A 19,086-nucleotide genomic window follows, 5' to 3' on the forward strand; every position below is an offset into this window, starting at 1 on the left:
TGATGTAAAGTGAGGCTTGTGTATTAAGCAGAACTATAAATATCCAGATTATTCACTGAGAGAAAAGTTGCAATACCACAGAGAAAAAAATCTCTCATACAGGTAAGAGTCATGCATTCAAAATCTCACCTATATAATTATGACAGTATACTTAATGAAACTCAAGTAAAAATGCATCTCAGATTAATATACTGTACCATTGGATTAAACTACTGATGCATTAATGTGTTCCTCACTTTATGTTGCAGATGGTGAAAGTGGAACTTATGGATTGAGTCTGTACTCCTGGCCGCCTGCTGATAGTGACTCTCTTGGCTGCTCAGGAGCAGCTGGAGGGAAGACTACGCTATTGGTGACAGGTGGCTGGCTAACTAGGGCTGCAAACAAACAAAGCCTTCTCCAACATCTCCAATTCAGAAACAGTCTCCTCCAAAGATAGCCATAAACTTCATCTAATACATGAACGATTTCAATAAGATAATCTGCCAAATGTCAATTATCACACCAATAATCCACCTGTTCAACCCATAGTTTGGTTCCCTACTTCCTGTGTCTCATACTGACGTTCTTTTGTGAACCTATATCGGCTAGTTTATGCATCTTATTTTCAAGTTGTTTAATTTACTGTTTAAACACGGTTCCTACACGCTTTCAAAAATCACATTTGAGACTTGTACTGAGAAAAATTAATACTACTATTTGTGCAACAGTCAAAAAAAGACTTTAAGGATTTCTTGGCACACTGGACCAGGGCTGAATTATTTGATTAAATGTATTGTTAATGAAATGTCAAATTTTAAGCAATATATACCCAAATTTGATCATTTCTGGCACATTTGATACCTCTATTCTATCAAAATATCATACTGGTAATTATTGTGTTTTAACAAGCATACTAAGATGATTCCTCTGGAGGATTTTATTTACATGTTGTTGCCTGAAAACTCCAATTATTGCCTTAAGATGAGCAGAAACATAGAGGGACTCTTTCTTCCTTTCTATGCAACTTGGGTGATCATGGGCATGTTGTAACCCAGCAGACAAGCATATACACAGAAAGAACAATTAAAAAATAAAGAGCCATAAAACAAAGACTAGATTAAGACATGTCTTAGTCAACATGTCATATAAATTTAAGACCCCTCACTAGTAAAATAAGGCTTTTTAAGACTTTTAAGGCCTTCGATTTCACAGGTCCTTTTTCAGACTTTTTAAGACTTTTCAAGGATCAACAGGAAACCTGTCAAAAAAGTAAAAACACACATTTAGGGTGGTTTCTTGTTAAATAATTCATGTTAAATTGCTAGTTTATTTATCACATTTAAAAAGGTTGTTTTATGTTATTATTAAGTTTATGTGCTGATTTCACTGATTCATTTTAATATAAAAACACTTGATGTATAATAGCATGTTCATTTTTTGTTTCAGTCTTACTGCTGTTAAATCTGAGTTATTAGCCGTAAATGGCTATCAGAAGCATGCATGTTGTAGTTGTTCACTGTGGCCCCAATTCTGGATAATTGCTGACCAGACTGGCAGTAAAGAAAAAGAGTCTAGCATGTGAACACACACCACAAGCACATGAGGACAAATGAAAGGGAGCTGATGCGGGGTGAAATGTTCCTCAAGCCTGTGGAGATGGAGAGAAAAAAAAAAAGCGGCGGATGGATAGATGGAGGGCCGGTGGCATAGTAGCTACCTCTCCTGTGCTGCCTCTTTGCTCTCCTAACTGAACTGCTGCTGCTGCTGCTGCTGGGGGGCTTGCTGGACCTGCTGGCTGGGGGGAGGAGAGGAGGAGGAAGAGAGAAAGGAGCAGGTTGCTGCTGCTGTTGTTGCTGCTGTAGCTGTTGTTGTTGTTGCTGCTGCTGCTGCTGCTGGGGGAAGGGGGCAGAGGTGAAGTGCACGCCGAGTCCCACTGCTGACATCAAAATGGAGGCCATGCCTGGAGCGGGGTTAGGGGAGGGGTGGGGGTTGGGTTTAGGTGGGATGGGGTGGGGCAGGGCGGGGCAGAGTGGGGCAGGTGAGGGTTGAGAGCAAGTGGAGAGATGCAGGAGCAGAAAGGAACAAATCAAAGGTATGAGAAATGTAGCAGCAACTGATGTTTCCACTGCCTCTCATTCATTCACAAAAACATTCATGTCACAGAATCAGGTACTTTAAAAATCGATCCTGTTTAACACTCAAGTCCTGGTTAATTTTTTTAATTCAAATCTTCTCTTTTGTCTGTTATTTTAATAAATATGAAAAACTGTTCCTGCAGTCAGGCCTTGTGCTGTAGGGTTGATAATGAGCTGAGAAAAGGTTGTCCCTGAAGTCTGGAAAGTTCCACACAGGATTGATGGCGTTTATATATGGTGGAAGACCAGTTAGTGAATCAGCAAACTACTGTGTACATGATGACAGGCATAATCCTTGTGCCAATGCAGGCTTAATGTGTGATTCATGCCATGAATCATGGGAAATCTTCTTAAAGTTATAGATTAATAATGACGCACTCAATTTAAAGCACTCATGGTTTTGCTGCCACAGGCTATAAACTGGTATAACAAGGAGCTAATGGTTGCTAATTAGACCAAATAACACTGAAACTAATTTATAACCAGCCCCAGAAAGGATCAAGAGAACACTCTAGCCATTTTATAAATGCCGTCTTTTCAGCTATTTTTTCTATATGATATTCTCAATGGGCCTGTCTCCCTCCTGTTATACTTTAAAGGAAGTATAAGACCTTACAGTCCAGCTTATCAATCATAGCATTAAAGTAATGTTATCTACAATGACATGGCATGTAAAGAAATAAGTCAAGGTTGCAAGGTTCAGTAAACACAGATGGTTTTAAAGTGAATGATCAAAGATGGAATATCCATAGATTTATCACAGCTTTCATCAAATCAGTAAATCAAACTGACTTCTATTTGACAAACTACTAGGCTAGATTCCACGCATGTGCCATGCATTAAAAGTTTACTGCCAGTAAAAGTTCCTGTCTATACTACAACACTTATGGATGCATGATATTATCTGCATGATATTGGTGTTGGCACATATTAGCTTAAAAAGTTTATTAATGGTGTCTGTAGACATAAACATTTCTGCCACTGAACAAACAATATACTGGCTGTACATGTCGGCAGACGGTACGTAATAGGTAGGGACCAACACACCTTTCATATAAAGTCTCCTTACTATCCTCATTCCTTAAATTTCAAAGTGTCTCCTACTGACTGATTTTTTTCCCTTTTTCTGTCCTTAAACTTTAAAGTCTATTTTGAGCCAGCCACTGACTACAATTTTCAAACAATTCAGAAACAAATTTGAGTCACGCAACTCCCTTGGAAATCGGGACAAATGTCAGTGTGATGGTGTGTTGTTTTTCATGCAGTATAAAGGGGACAGGAAGCCTGACCATGGCCCAAACAACTGATCCAAACTAGGTGGATGGATTCCTGGCATGGCATGTTTGATATTTTGATCATACGACTGCTCACACTCCTACAGAGAGAGCAAAGGCATAAGCAGATGCCCCAACTTTAGGGTATTTTTTCCTTCATAAATGATCAGACAGCATCTTAAATCACTATAAAAGCAGCAGGGATGTCTTTTTGATGTGCCTCACTCAATTATAATGAACAAGCTTATAATCGAAGCTAAATGAGCAAGGAAAAGGTGTACCTCAACTGGCATGGAATATCTGTTATTATTTAGCCACTAGTGGTGTTTGCTGGCTTTACTGTGTTTGTGAGAGAGACTGTGAGAGTGTTTTTGTCACTCTTTTAATAGTGAAAACGAGATAGATCTGAATTCAACCTCGGTTTCTGAAGCTTTTCAAAGGAACCTCCATTGATATTCATTACAGTCCACCCTGTTTCACTCACACAGTGTGAGCTCTGAGGTCATGCTCCACCATCGGACCATACAGTATGAGCACATGAATTATGTGCAGTGGTCATGTCAGCAGGCTTTAAATGTTGCAACTTATACTTATGTGTGTCCGTTACAGGAGAGTGGACATTAAAAAAACTAATCCACCAGAGGTTGCTGTCTCTCACTGAGCTACTCCAATGCTGCTCTGTCCTTCCTATAGACTGAAGAAAGAACAGTCTGCCCTCTGCCTAGCTGTGCTCTTGTAGTTGTCTATGTGCCCAGATGAGCCAACATCATTGATATGTTTGCATTTTCTAACAACTCACTCAAAATTCTGTGAGATTTTCTCAGAAAACTTGATTAAAATCCAACATTTTTTTAAATTTGTTGTGTTTTGCAACTCTGGGTTGAACTGTTGGCTGCATTTCTCAACACTGCCCCCATGGTTAGAGGTGGTATTGTTATGTTTGGTCCGGATCTGTAAGCTTCAAGAGAACGGACGAGAAGGGGTCGAAACGAACACAGGGTCTGTGCATATCTGTTTCAAACTTAGTGCATAAATGAGCCTTAAATCACACAACATGAGCTGATGTTCTGCAATGACTGTTGAAGAGTTGGCTTGATATCACACAGTGTATGTCTGGCTTTAAGAATGTGAGTTTTAGGATTGAACTACATTTATCTATCAAAATTGGCTGAAATGAATTTGAAAATACTGGTGTATTGGATATATCTAAAAATCCAGTATCATGCATCCTTGAAAATAATATTAAAGCTTTAGAACTGTACTGTGTGTAGCTGTTATATTAGAAGACAATGGGCAATAGTAGTTTAACAGTTCTGAAAATCAAGCTAGCTAATGCTAAATGATAGCCTGGCCGTGTTGATCTCAGTTTGTAGATATCCTGAATCATTACAAACACATTTAACAAGCACAGAGCAGTATTCTTACAGATGACCAAAGGCTTAAGTCAAAAAAAGCATGTGTATCACTGAAATACAGAAAAACAACTGATCCAAAGCTTTGTAGTAATCCAAAACTTTGGCCATCAAACTGGGCTGTGGGTGGCTTCAGGCTCTGCTTTGTGCACTTAAAATCAGGTACATATGAATGTCCAGAAACTCAATTTCACACCACTGTGCATGGTCAGCTGTTTTTTTAAGATTTTAATCTCTATCAAGTCCAAATGTCCCCAGCTGTCAAGTATTACAATATTTTTTGGGTTGTAAATTAAGCTTACTGGTAACAATGAAATATAAATGCATACACAAAGTAAAATAACTGAAAAAAGAGGATGTAAAAATAAATGTCCAGCCTCAATAGTAAGACTGGACCAGGAAACTACCACTAACATAAAAAACCTAGAGGAAACACTGCCCTCTAACACTTGGGTTAGGTTCACATAAAGTAGTTTTGATCTTTCTCTGTTTATGACAAATGCTGTACAAAGACCAACTCAAATGTACGCTGAATCTCTCTCAGACACAAATGACTGCAGAAGTATTTAATTGACATGTTTAAAAGTGAAAGGGAAAACTAACTGGTGTTCAGAAGATAGAAAGCTGATTACCGCTAATATTCATTACTGACTTATGATCATTAAAAATCAACATTTAGAGAAGACACCACATGAGTGACCTTCCATCTGAAATGATTCACCAAAGTCATGGTGCGGTGCGTCTCACTAATGAGGTTCTGCTCCAGCAGCTTCCTCTACGCTGACTCTATTGATTCAGTCAGCTTATCACAGCCCACAAACGGACTTATAATTAGAGAGAAAAAAACAGAGCGAGCTTCACTTTGCATGTCAATTTGGTAATTTCATAACAATTACTACATCCCTGCCTGCTCTATGAAAGTATGCAGGGGTAAAGAACTGCAATACATGCTAAATTACACAATATCAAGGGAAATTAATATGATAAACATGTTTAAAAAATCAAAATAAATTACATGTGTTAGGTGATAAAAGGAAATTTGATTGGTCTTACGTGCAAGAATTACAAATATTAGAGAGGCCATGATTACACAAGGACTGAAACAAACAGATATTTTCAGTGATGATAGAGCTGACAATGGTTTCTTTGATTAAGTGCTCGGTCTAAAACTCATAGTAAAATATGATAAAGGCCAGGGTGACCTCTGCAAATGTTCATCTTGTAAAATATAAAATATCATAAAGGAGAACTGAAACTGAAGATTGATTTAATCATTAAAGTTGGATTCAAAAAATGTTGATTTTTCAACTCAAAATTGTTAAAAACTAATTGTCAGGGATGTGCAATTAACTCAGTGGTGGACAACTAGTTAACCAATCATTGCAGCCTAAATTGGAGCCAATCAGCATTTAAATGGTCAAAAGTTCTATAGAAAATTTGTTCTGTGTGACAGCAACACTCTTAGAGCAATATTGTTGACAAATTGGAATCGATTAGGGATGAGGATGGCAGGTCTATTATACAATCATCTTTTTATGCATCATAAAACACATATTATAGAATGTACCAGTATGTAAGATGCAGGCTGTTTTGGGAGGTCTCTCAGAGGGAAAAACAGTGTTCCAGTGCAACCATTTCAATTGTGCCCTTTCCTTCTGGTACCATCTGTTATCCCCATGTGGAGTTTGCCCTCTTGCTTGCAATAATATGGTAGTTGAGCTCTCAGGAAACAGTAATGAAGTGCGGACCAACAGACGCTAAGTTACACTGGCAGCCTCCACTGGTTGCTTGTTGTCCCTAAAGCCTGGTTTATACTTCTATGCCAAATCAATGTCATAGCTAAACTGTAGAGATCTACACCTTCGTGAGCACCTCATAAGTGTCCACATTCCTCTGTTGTACCACACCTAAAAAACGCTTAGCAGTAGGGGTGGGAATCATCAGTGGCCCCACGATACAATATTATCATGGTACTTGGGTCACGATTCGATATTATTGCAATTTTAAACATTTTGCAATACAGTGAGTATTGCGATACCATATATTGCGATCTATACCATTTTTTCAACTGTTTAGCTGATTTCGTGGTATTCTATTTTCATTTAGCCCTTCTTGCAAACCTCATGAGTCATGTCCATCTTATTCATGCCCTACATGCAGTCCTTAGGTCCTTCCCCTGGTGCAGCCATGTTTGTTGTACTAACTTTCTCCTGCTCTATGAGTGTCACCTCCGCTGACCTCACTGGAAAAAAAACAATTGTCCAAACAATTGATTTTATTTTTCCATTATCATATACGTCTGTTCAAATGAGCAATTATTTTTTAAAAAATCGATACTTGGTGGATGAGACGATACGATATATCTCCAGAAAAAAAAAAAGCGATACCATGCTGTATTGATTTTTCTCCCACCCCTACTTAGCAGTGCGGTTTTAATGCCAGTCCTGCTGCATTTTTTTCTTACTCCTCTGTACAACCATGGAAACTGAGACAGAGTATTTTGTGTTGGAGTTTGAGATGATAAATATTGAGCAGCAGTTGATTAAACTGCAGTTATTCCAAAGAAGAGATATTGGACAAGATGGAAAGTATGGCCATGAATCAGTGGAGGCAAGGGATTGTTTTGCACTCATTTGGCCACTGAGAGATATGGATGAGAAATGATATTTCCAATATCAGCAAGTGGATTTGACTAGGTGTGTCGTTGTCTGCAGCCATTTATGTCATTCTAGATATGCCTGTAGACATTGCTCAGAGACTGGCAATCACACAGTGCTACCTGTAAATAAAAGAAAACGGCTTTCAGTCAGCGTTGTTTCAACGTTTAAGTACATTCTGAGGAGGTGTACCTCTGCAACATGCGTGGACATCTGTGTGGGGTTGAAGGCCACGTGAAACTAAGTTGTATGCTACTTTGATACAGAAGTATAAATGGGACAAATTGAAGAGTCTTTCAGATGAAACCAGCACTTCACAGGGTTGTACTGTCAATATGCAGGATTCTGGCATCTATATCTGGCACTGGCTTTTTGGTTACTGCATCAGACAAGTCAAGATGATAAAATGCAGAATCTTTATGTTTTCACCACTGCAAATGATATCTTTCGTCAACTGCTCTTATGTTAAACCCTTTCACTGATGAAAACCGCAATCAAGATTAGTTCTCTCCCTTAGTCATCTATATTTAATATCATTCCAGGGAGCTGCCCACCATCTTGAGCTAAATAATAAAGACCTTCTGACATGGAAGTATCTAATAAATATGCATACTTTGATTTACTGTGTTAGCTCTTGAAATTGCTCTACTGAATTAGACTGAGGTTTTTCCATCAGCGCTGATTATCTATTTAAATATGATGAGATGATAAAAATGATTTTGCATTTGTTGACACTGTGGAGCTGGGCAAAATGGACAGGTCATACATTATTCATACCTTCTATGGACTTCTCCTGGTTCAATTTTTTTTAAATGTGAGATTGTGTGCTGCTGGAGGATTTTCTTGTTGTTGAGAAGAATCCAGATATCATGTAAAAAGCTGAGGATTTTTACGATTTTATGCAAAACTAGTGAGGTGAAGTCTGTCTTGAAAACATGACAGACTGAACCTGAAGTATAAAGGCACAAGGTGCATGCAAAAGTTGCAAAAGTTTGATTTATATCAAATTAAAGATGTTCAGTTAGGCAAGAGGTGATGTGACTTCAAATGTTCAGTTAATTTTCTGTAAGAGCTCATTGCATGCTCATAATAAGAGGCCAGACCAATTGGTATCTGAATAACTAAAACAGATATAAATGCATGTTAATGTATTGTATAATCAATATATATGATATTATTTTAACCCCTTTGTTGGTGGTGTCCAGATACTACTTGCTTATTTTCTCCCAAAGATATATGGTGACATCACTGGCATGGATTTTTGACAAATATAGCTATCCGATACAGCAAGCAAATACAAATCTTCTTCATAACAGCATAGCACTAGTAGAGATATAATGCATTTGACAGTAGAAGTCTATTGTTTTGTTTTATCCTAGTGCCATTACATAAAAAGCAGCGTTGGGTGGAACTGTGGGACAACAGCCATCTTACTGGGTCAAAACTGAAAGCTGAAGTTAATCATATTTTCATCAAGGATAAAATGCTTCATACAGCAGGAAGAAACGTGCACACTCTCAATAAAACAAAGCCTGTGTGGAGGCTGTTTTCATGACTCCTGACAGGCTGATATTATTTTGTTCTTTATTGAAAAGAACCCTTCCTTAGTTAAAAGGGACACAATGTTAGCCTGACTGTTTTCAAGTTTGCATGACACTTAGGGAGTGTTCGTTTTATTTTTAAACCTTTGTCTTCCATCTTTTTGCGGCGTGCTGTTCCTAACCAGACTGACACTCACAAGACAAACACAGAGGGAGAAAAGGCACATAAACACACTGAATAAAAATCTGCAACAAAGTCAACAGAGTGCAGCAGAAAATGTGAGTAGAGGTCAGACAGGATGGATGGTTAGTGACCCGTTTACCTGCCAGGGCGGAGCTCACGCTGGTGGATCCGTTCAGCTGCACAGAGATGGAAGGAACACTGCAGGACGGGAAACAAGGACAGAGAGATTCAGTGAGCAAATAAATATCAAGACAAGAGAACAAAAAAGTATTTCAGTTAACGCTTCACTTCACAGAGTTAGGAGCATTTCAGTGTGACATTAGGAAAAACTTTAGCACCAACAAGACAATAAACCTGCCAGTGGATTAGCAGCAAATGTTGATTTATCTTCACAAAAGATAAGATCTCTTTATGATAAGACAATAGAGGTATGCAGGTTCTCTAATCAACTGTTCATTGTGAAACTAAGAAGACACAACAACTGTTATCAAGAATATGAGTCCAACAAATCTGTTTCAGTGCAAAATCAACAAAAAGAACAAAAAGATGCCAGTGTTGAACAAGGATGGAGCACAAGACCAACCCAGTGTGGATCTACAACTTGAGATAACTTGTGGACTATTTTTAGGATTAACCAAGTACATTAAAGTCTATTATATCTCAAATGGGAAAATGTCCATTTATTGAGCTTCGATTATGTTTTGACTACATCCTTTGTTCCACCAACAGTGCACAAAAAAGACAGGATTTTTGACACTAAAAATAACAGAAAACAACAAAAAATCCTCACATTTGAGGATAAAAGCAGTTAATTTTGGTTTGATCAAACCATCACTAATCATTAAAACTGTTTTGAATAAATGCAGTCACATGTTTAAAATCACTAGTTTAGTGACTAAATTTGCAGATAGTTTAAACTGTCAATTGGACCTTGGTCTCTTTGAGTCTGCACGAGAATGTCTGAGCAAAGGCTCACTGACTATCTGGTTAAAGTTTGCACTAAGACCTCTTTCTTCAAAGCAAGTATATGTAAAAAAGGGAGGTTTGCACTGTTGCTGACACATAATTGCCAGTCTGTGTGAGATATACGCGATATATCACAAAAAAGGGGAAAAAATTCTGGAGCACACAGTCAATTCAGCAATTTTAATATGGCGCACACATATGTTCAAGTGTCAGTAAAGGATTTTTTTTCTCTCTCCAGTATTCAGCCAGCATTAGAGTGACAGTCTTGCCTTTTTGTCTTTATTATCTTCAAGTTTGGAGATGAAGAAAAGACATGATTCTAAAGACTGAAATGAATCTTCATAGAATAAGTGTAGTAACAATAATACAGATTTTCTCATTAATGTTTCAATATAAAAGGATTATTGATAAAGCCAAAATCATTTGAGATTGACCTCTTAGTTTGTGTTTTAACCTCCTAAGATCCTGCATGCACATGTCAGAACATTAGGCTACATCCAGCAACATAGTAATAATACAGGCTGTAAGAATTTTTTAGTTAATTGTCCAGAATGTGTATTAAAGTTTAAGTAATTTTCTTGTAACATTGGTAGAATTTGTTACCAAAATTTTCAGGACTTTTCATGTAAATTTTAGGTAATTTGTTGGGGCATTTCATGTTTTTTTTCACGGACATATTGTGGATATGTTGGTAATTTTTTGAGAATTTCAGTGAAAGTTTTGGAGGAAATTTTCTTTGAAAATTGGCATTTTCATGGGACTTAAGGAATTTCTGTTTGAATTTTTTGGGGAATTTGTCGAACATTTTTCTTTATATTTTCACAAAAATTTGGAGAATGTATTTGTAATTCATGGGGAATTGTATTGGAAATTTGGGGCAGGGGTGTCATTTTTAAATATTTGCTAACTTTCAAGGAAATTTCTGGAATTTTGTTTGGATGTTTGAGGGAATTGTCACTCATTTCATGGAATTTGGTATTTTTAGGAATTTTGTAAAAAAAAAAAGAAAAAATCAGGAGAAAAAATTTTATTATTATTATTATTATTTTTAAAGAAAATTTACATGGAATCTTTGTGGATTTCTTTGGTTTTCAAAATATCTATGCTTTATGATAAAGTTTCACTAAAACATTTGGAGAATATTTAAAGACATTTAGGGGTATTTTTATTGGGTACTTAGATAATATATATTGAAGAATTTTCACAGACATTTTAGGTCATTTGTTTTTGGGAAGGAAAATTTCCAAGAAATTTAGAACTCCCCCATCCCTCTCTGAATGACTCATACCATTTCTGACCGACTGAAGACCCCCAACAACTGACCAACACACAGCCAAAACATATGACCAAATTAGATCCAGTGCTGTATTTATTTATTTATTTATCTGAAACAGGACCTTCGGGAGATTTGCAAACATCTGTTTTGGTCAAAAAAACTAAATCCCCTTCAAAGACATGACTGTACTCCGAAACTTATCAGATCCAACTTTCCCAAATAAGTGGAAGAAACTAAAAATGCATTCTAAACAAAAGCTCAGGTCTGAGGAGATTAATTCTCGTAAATTATTTCTCTGTGATCCCCTCAATGTTTTCACAGCAGCACTGGGCAAAAGAAGATGAGTCTGGGTACTAAAGACTTAAAGGGAAAAGCATAGATAAAAAGGCGACAGCTATGTCAGCTGAGGCTGAGAAATTTCCTTAAATAATGGATTCATTTCCCAAACAAACCTCTGATTTTGGCTGCCAGTTTAGCCAGCATAAGTGCTGCCTTGGCTAGCATTGCTAATGTGCTGGCCAACTGCTGTATTACTGCACACTGTCTTGACAAAATTTCACTCTTTGGATTAAAAACAGCTGCCAAATCTCTGTTAGTGTGTGCTGAATATTTCCATTCAGTGAAGCCTCTCATGCTGTGGCTTTTAATGCTTTAATTCCTTCGGATTGTGTTCAGTCCACGTCAACAAATATCAGGGACTGTATACATTGGACTATCTGTTGTTTGTGTTCTGTTCTGCACACTAGTCAGTCAGTTCGGTTTTTGCTCAAACTTTTAATAGTTAGATTGAAAAATAAGGCGAGCCTGTTGCAAATGCCAAGACAATTTTTGACCCCTGTCTGTTAGCACATGCAGGACACCATCTCTGACCTGATATTTGTGGTCTAAATGATTTGCTTCAGAGAAGTCATATTGTCCCAGTCATTTATGACAAGCAAATGAGCTTCATAAAAAAGGCTGATTCCAAAGCCTATTACTGGTATGTCAAACTAAAAAAGGGGGCCAAACTACAGCCAGTGCATCACAGAGCAGGGACAAATACAGTGGCTACAAAAGTCTACACACCCCTGTTACAATTTCACATTATAGCAATATAGAAAAATGAAGCCAAAATATATAATGTCAGTACTGTTAACACCTTTAATAGAAGTTGTAACATACACACACATCTATTGAAAAACAACCAAAGTCTCTCAGAGGAGTCAATAGAAAAATAAGAATCTGGCTGCATTTAAGTACTTTCATTTACATTAGAGCATTTAATGTTTCTGGATAGGAGTCTACAAGAATATCCTATAAATTAGCCAATTCTCCCTCGGAAAAGTGCTCAAAATCTAAATGTTTTGGGGTTCATTAAAGGTGGAAAAATTTCTTAAACTACATATCTCTGTTATTTCACTCTGCAAAAATGCAGAGTTTTACATCATGGCAAAAAGAGCAAATTCATTCTTAGCACAGTCTATTCAGGAATTTCAATATCATGCTGACTTGACATTATGCTCCAGAATTTTTCCCTCTGCTCTACTTTTGTCATCCTCATTTATGTTTAAATATCACTGAGCTGCAGGCTCCAGTTTCACCAACCTGCTCAAATAAAGAGAGGTGAACACCATGCTGTTCAACAGTATTGAAAATGGTATTGGCAATGAGTATGAGTACAGGTGTGAGTACTTAAGCTGAGGTATCAGCCCTGATATTGGTGCATCCCTGGTCTGGAGTGTTAGCACTGCTATAATTGTGTTGTTTCAGTTGTCGAGTGTAACACTATCAGTGTGAGAGCTGTTTCAGTTAAGGACCACTGGCCAGTGTTGCTGCATGTTTCCTGTGTGAATAAAGCTGCACAACAGCTGTTCTTAGCACAGACTCGCTATGATAATCACAGATCTCTTCCTCTGAGACATTATTGACCCACCAGCCGCAACGGTGGTTTAGACTGAAGTTAAGAAGGAAATACGAAGGCGCCAGTAAATGTTTGGCAGCTCAAAATATCTTTCAGCTATTAACATATTAGATTGTGATTTTGTCAACCTATTTGATCCAGTGTCAGCAATCACACAGCTCCTGTCAGAAAGGAAATCACATCATAAAGGAACAAATGTTTCATGGTAAAATACAATCATGTGGGGCAACAGTCAAATAAAACTTGCTGAAATTCCTGAGGAGCGTGTAACCCTTAAAGATCACTTTACAAACTAAAGCAAGGGGGGATGATGACACAAAAGAAGGAATGTGTCACTGATACTATGAGGCCCCAGGAATCACTTCACCTATGTGCAAAAGGACCGAGTAGGGTGCAAATCGGACAGTTTAGCGCCTACTGAAACCAAACAGTAATCACAATAACGCAACATTTTCAGAAGAAAAACCCTTTATCTTTTCTTATTTTTGGAAGATGCTGTGAAAGAAATTTTAAAGTAATACACTGCAATGCTGGCACTATGTACAAATAACTATGCAGATGGTGGATAGGTAGAAGTCTATTAGGGGGCATAATACAAGTTGTCATCTATTCTTTATAAATACACTTTTGCTGAATAATAATTTGGTGCTGTGAGCAATCATGGTAAAAAGTTGACTTCATTACAGTGTGTGCTACAATAGGCAAATAAAATCCAGCATTTCACTATCCAATTATTTATTCCAGTGGCTGGCTTAACACTAAATTAAACCTAATGTGGAAGAAAATGAGGGCCTAGAGATACTCTGCATTAACTGAATATTCATTCTTTCACTTAAGTAAATAGTTTGTGTTAGAAAGCAGTTTTCCTTGCTCTTAGGGAAAAAAAGAAGGAGGGCGGGTGATGACACAGACAGAAGTCACAGGACCTGAGCCAAAACAAACATGCCACTACAGGGCTGGAGCTACACATCAGTTTAACATCATTCCTGTTTTACAGGATGGGCTAACGCGGAGACAACGCAAAGATAGAGAAGGGCAGGAGGAAGGGAAGGGTGGAAAAAGGCCCCTGTGATGTACATCCTGGGACAGCTAACTGACCCTATATTTAAGTGATGTTGGAGTGAGTGGAAAATGAGCTCCCATAGTGAAATTCAGTGGAATGACAACCAAGAGAACTGGGATAAAAAGTAAGGATCAATTTGCTAAGATTGCAGCAACTACTCAGAAACATGGGCGAGAAGTGAGCACAGTACATGTGTGCATGATGGTCAGTGTTTTGTAATTCGCTCATAGAGGATCTATTTTCCCTAGGGCTGGGAAATTAATTGAAAAAATTAGATTAAACTGCAACACGGCCTGCTGCAATTTTTAAATCACATCTAATGAATATTTCTTTAACAACTGAAATAATTCTAGAGAGAATTCTAGAGCTTGTACATTCATGGAGAGCCAAAGGAACTCCTCCTTTTCTTGTGCTGGTGTTAAACTCCTGGTTTACACTTCTACATCAAATCTACACCGTAGTATACACCATAAGTTTATGTAGTCCTGAACCAAGGCAGAGCATATGCACCTCCTCAAAAATAAGAATGTGTTAAAAAGACAAAGACTGCAGTCCTGTGATTGTTTTCTGGGTAGGACTGCTTGTCTGCCACTGTCTGAGTAATGTCTAGAGGCAGTGACTCTCAACTGGTGGGTCAGGACCCAAAAGTGAGTGGCAGAACTTTTTTTAGTGGGTTAAGAGTTGGCTGGGTCAAGAGTTATGGAGGCCCTAAGCAGACATATTTCCATATCTATTTTACTCAGTTTTGCTGTACAAGGAGTAGATACTTCTTGTTCTCTTGAGAACTGAAAATATTTATCCTGTTATCTTGGAATAACGATGATGTCTTGATTCTTGAACTTTAAAAACAACCACAAATAACATGTAATCATGACAAAAACAGGGTGAATTTATGTTTGCAAGCATGTCCTCCAAAAATTTTGTCCTGTGTCTTTGTGTTGTCATATTTTTGTGCCATCTAAGGTCCCAGCTGTAACAGTAGTGGTTGAAAGTTTTTGGAAATCTGGCTCTGATTTCTCGGCTAGAGCAGTTGAGAACCACTGCTCTAGAGTGAGATAAATTGCTGTAGTTGACAAATCCATTCATCAAATCTACCTGTCAACATCCAAAAAATATCAAAAGTGCATTTACTCATTCATGTCTCTCAGTGGCCAGACATAAATATAACTGATTCAGCAGCCATACACTCCATCTCCCTGGCAGTAGAAGGAGCACAGACACAGCACAAGTAGTGCTGAGTACTACAGCAGTAATTAAGCATGATCAGTAAAAGAAGCATGTACCAATATCTACCTTAACCCGTTGGCACTGGTCGAGCTGCTCAGAAGAGGGGGAGGCAGTTGACTACCAGAGGGTGGTGGAGGCCAGGGACTGCCCCAGGACATCCCCCCGACAGAGAGGGGTCTCCTGGGGTATGGTGAGTAGACAGAAGTGGGGTGAGCTGCTACAGCCCTTCCTGTCCCTTGCAGGCTGGGCCGGTTCAGGCTGCCTGATGAAAAGGAATGTCGTGAACGGCTGGGCATGGGTCCTGTGCTGCTGTGGCTCAGACACTGCTGGCAAGAGCAAGCAGGGCCAGAGGGGATGGCTGGGGGGCCAGAGGAGGCCAGTGGGTAGGGGAGGTTGCACTGCCGTCGGACTTGCCGTCTGAAGCCTGTGGATTTGTTCACTTGGGCCAAAGATGTGAGATCCACGATATAATTATATCCATGTGGGCCCAAGTCTGCTGTGCCTTGTCGGGCCTGATAGCTGTGCTCTAAAAGGATAGAGGTTCGAGTCTCGTATGGAGTCCATCCCCCTTCATCATTGGCCCATTCCCAGTAAACACCACTACCCAGGCCTGAGGACTGGGCAAACAGGGAGCGCCGTACTGATCGGGTCTTTCCTGGAAAACAACAAAAACAGACAAATTTTAGGGATGCATGATATTATCTGCATTATATGCCTATGGGCAGATATTAGCTTAAAAGTGAATTGGTAGAATCAACAAAAAGACCACCATATGTTCCTGTTAATCAGTCATATGCAGGAATATGTTTCTGGAGTTTTAGGCAGAACCAACAAAACTTTATCTGAATTCCTTTACTTTGTTCATCCTCATTCCTTGGATATCAAGTTGTTTTTTTTTTTTCCTTCATTTGGTGCGAATAAGAAAGTGGATAACCTCAGAATTCAATTTCATTGGATTAAGTCACGCTATGAATTTTGGAAATTATTACATTGGGATTTTTTACATTTTCACAGGGAAACTTAAACCTGTTATCACCCCTGACCCTTTGTCAGCTGTGTATTGAAGCATGATGTGCAGCCAATGGAGGAGACAGACTGATTACGGGCTCAAGTTTCCAAGAAGCAGATAAATGTGAAAAAAGGAAATAGAAATATTGTTATAGAAAGGCTTTAATTTTATGCTGCACCATCAGCATTGGTAGCAATATCGGTTGAAGGGAATTTGTGAATACAGGCATATCGGATATCGACAAAAAAATCCAATATTATATGTCCTCAATGAATTTTGGTTAATGCAGTAAAATAAAGGTACACTTTGTAGGGGTTTGTTTAAAGAAAGCTCATCTGAATGTGGGTGGTCATAGTGGAGAAAAGCACCTAGGTTTCACGGTTGTGCACAGGCGTCCTTATCTGACTTGCATCCATACATTATATCTTACTGTCTTTGTGATAATGAGAAAATTACTTGCGATCTTATTACTAATTTTTTTAGCACACGAAAACCAGCGTTGTTATTCAGGGATAAACAGAAAAAAGTTCAGATCTCAACAAGCAACAACGTTTATTCATAATTGCTAGTAAAAGAGAGTAAATAAAGTCATTTGGATAACTTAACATACTTGTGATTCAATATTAGTTTAACTTGCATGACGTAGAAACTCATGTGATCATTTGAAATGTTTTTGTGTTTATACCATATCAGCTAATTTATATATTTCAAACCCACAAAAATGATCCAATTAAGAATGAAAATGTGAATCAAAAGGACATCTTGTAATAAAGCTGGCCCAGTCATAATCATATAATGAAGGTAACATTGTAAAAAGTGTTGAAATAGAGCTGTGGCTATTGCTTCTCCTGGTCTACAACCTGACTCAGCTGAAGCATTTTTACGTGTTTATTTTGAATTAATACAACATTAACTCAAATGATCATTTCCAATCCAGCTTTTCTTACAACATTAAGACATGCTCAAACTACCCTCTATCATTATGAAACAACTGTTGTTTGGTTTTGATTTTACAGTGTGGTTGGTAAGCCTGATATAAATAATACAAATATGATAATCCCTGCATTTAAGCCGTCTTAATCCATAATCACAACTATATTTCAATTTACATTTTATTCAGCTGCATTACGTGATTTAAAGAAAAGTTCTGACCTTTATATGGAAAATATGTGCTTCTTAATGCTTCTAAAGACAAACGTTCATTCGAGGTGACCTATTAGCATTGTTGTCATTCATTAACACTTGTAAACACAAATCAGCTGAGCACACGGAAGCAATAAGATGTGGACAATGTGACAAACCAACTGAAGGTTATGTGGATGCGTTAGCTGACAATATTGCGAATAAAAGTATCCTCTAAAAGTAGCAGATTCATTCTGGGTATATTAACCAGGCTAATATTAGCGTTTAGCAAAGTAAACAATAATCAAAACAAGAGCGATCAGTCAGCTGAGCTATGTAGCTAACGTTAGCGTGGCCCTTTAAATTGAAGGTTTACCTGACAATGTTTAAAAAATGCCACTTAAAAATGTACTGTCGAGTGTTATATTGCAAGATTTACCCACCTGTGTCCTGTCGAAACTGTTTCAAGCTCGGTATGTCGATGAGATAAGGCGACAGGCTGGGGTCTGATTGTCCCAGGCAGATGCTCGTTGAGCCGGGTCCTCCTCCTCTCTGGCCCCGCGGAGCCAGACACCGCTCGATGTAGGCGCTCACTTGGCCGCTGTAAGGCCTCCAGTACCCGAGATCATCCTGCCATTCCCATACCGCTATCATGGGCTGAGATTGTCCCACGGTTCCGGACGGCGTAGCAGACACAGACGGCCCATTTCTAGACCCGTTTACTCTGGCACAGGAGCCAGACACAATCGCCATATTCACTGAGCTCCGGCTAACAACAACCCGATCTGGTTAGCTTAACTGATTGTGGCTACGACGGAGGAAAATATGCTAGTCAGGCTAGCTTGGCTCGTTAAACAACTCCATTATAAACAAGTAAACGCTCTTCTTATAACGTAAGGATAAAACAGAAGATGGCTAGATTAAAATGGAATTGCATGTTGGCAGAGCTCATGCATTCAGCAGCTCAACGGCTTATGTTAACGTTAGCTTTGTGACAGCGTTGCCAGGGATCCTTCCTTCTCTATTGCTGCCTTCGGGGACCATCGGAAATCGTAATTCACAGCACGTCTTTGGAAGCCAACCTAAAATCGTAACCTGTTTAGGCTGGAAAATGCGTAAAAATACAAAAGATTACATGATAGGTAATAATGTCTCCTTCGAATCGACGTTTTAGGACCAACACATAAGCCTTAGAATTAAAATGTTTGATTACTTAGTCGTATTTTTGTTACGTAAAGGCCTTAATGTCTGGCTAATAAAAAGACAACCCTCTTCGATCTGTTCTGTTGGCTTGCCTATTCACTCTCCGAGATACCCCGTATGTTAAGAATCATCATA

General features: G+C 38.4%; 1 protein-coding gene across 2 annotated transcripts in view; it reads right to left on the reverse strand.

Annotated features, from left to right (window-relative positions):
- Positions 1-18,819, reverse strand: part of dtx2 (deltex 2, E3 ubiquitin ligase) — a 32,021-nt gene extending 13,202 nt beyond the window's left edge. The window contains exons 1-4 of one of the 2 annotated variants that reach the window (XM_041801681.1): positions 18,192-18,819; positions 15,684-16,272; positions 9,325-9,383; positions 1,700-1,942 (exon numbers count right to left, since the gene is read on the reverse strand). In XM_041801681.1, the coding sequence (XP_041657615.1) occupies positions 1,700-1,942; positions 9,325-9,383; positions 15,684-16,272; positions 18,192-18,501 (1,201 nt within the window). In that variant the 5' untranslated portion in view covers positions 18,502-18,819. The remainder of the gene's footprint in view (positions 1-1,699; positions 1,943-9,324; positions 9,384-15,683; positions 16,273-18,191) is intronic. The other variant, XM_041801682.1, reaches the window with a different exon arrangement.
- Positions 18,820-19,086: the final 267 nt, after the last annotated feature.

The sequence above is a fragment of the Cheilinus undulatus genome, linkage group 12 (genome assembly GCF_018320785.1).
Source record: "Cheilinus undulatus linkage group 12, ASM1832078v1, whole genome shotgun sequence".
In the NCBI taxonomy this organism is placed as follows: domain Eukaryota; kingdom Metazoa; phylum Chordata; class Actinopteri; order Labriformes; family Labridae; genus Cheilinus; species Cheilinus undulatus.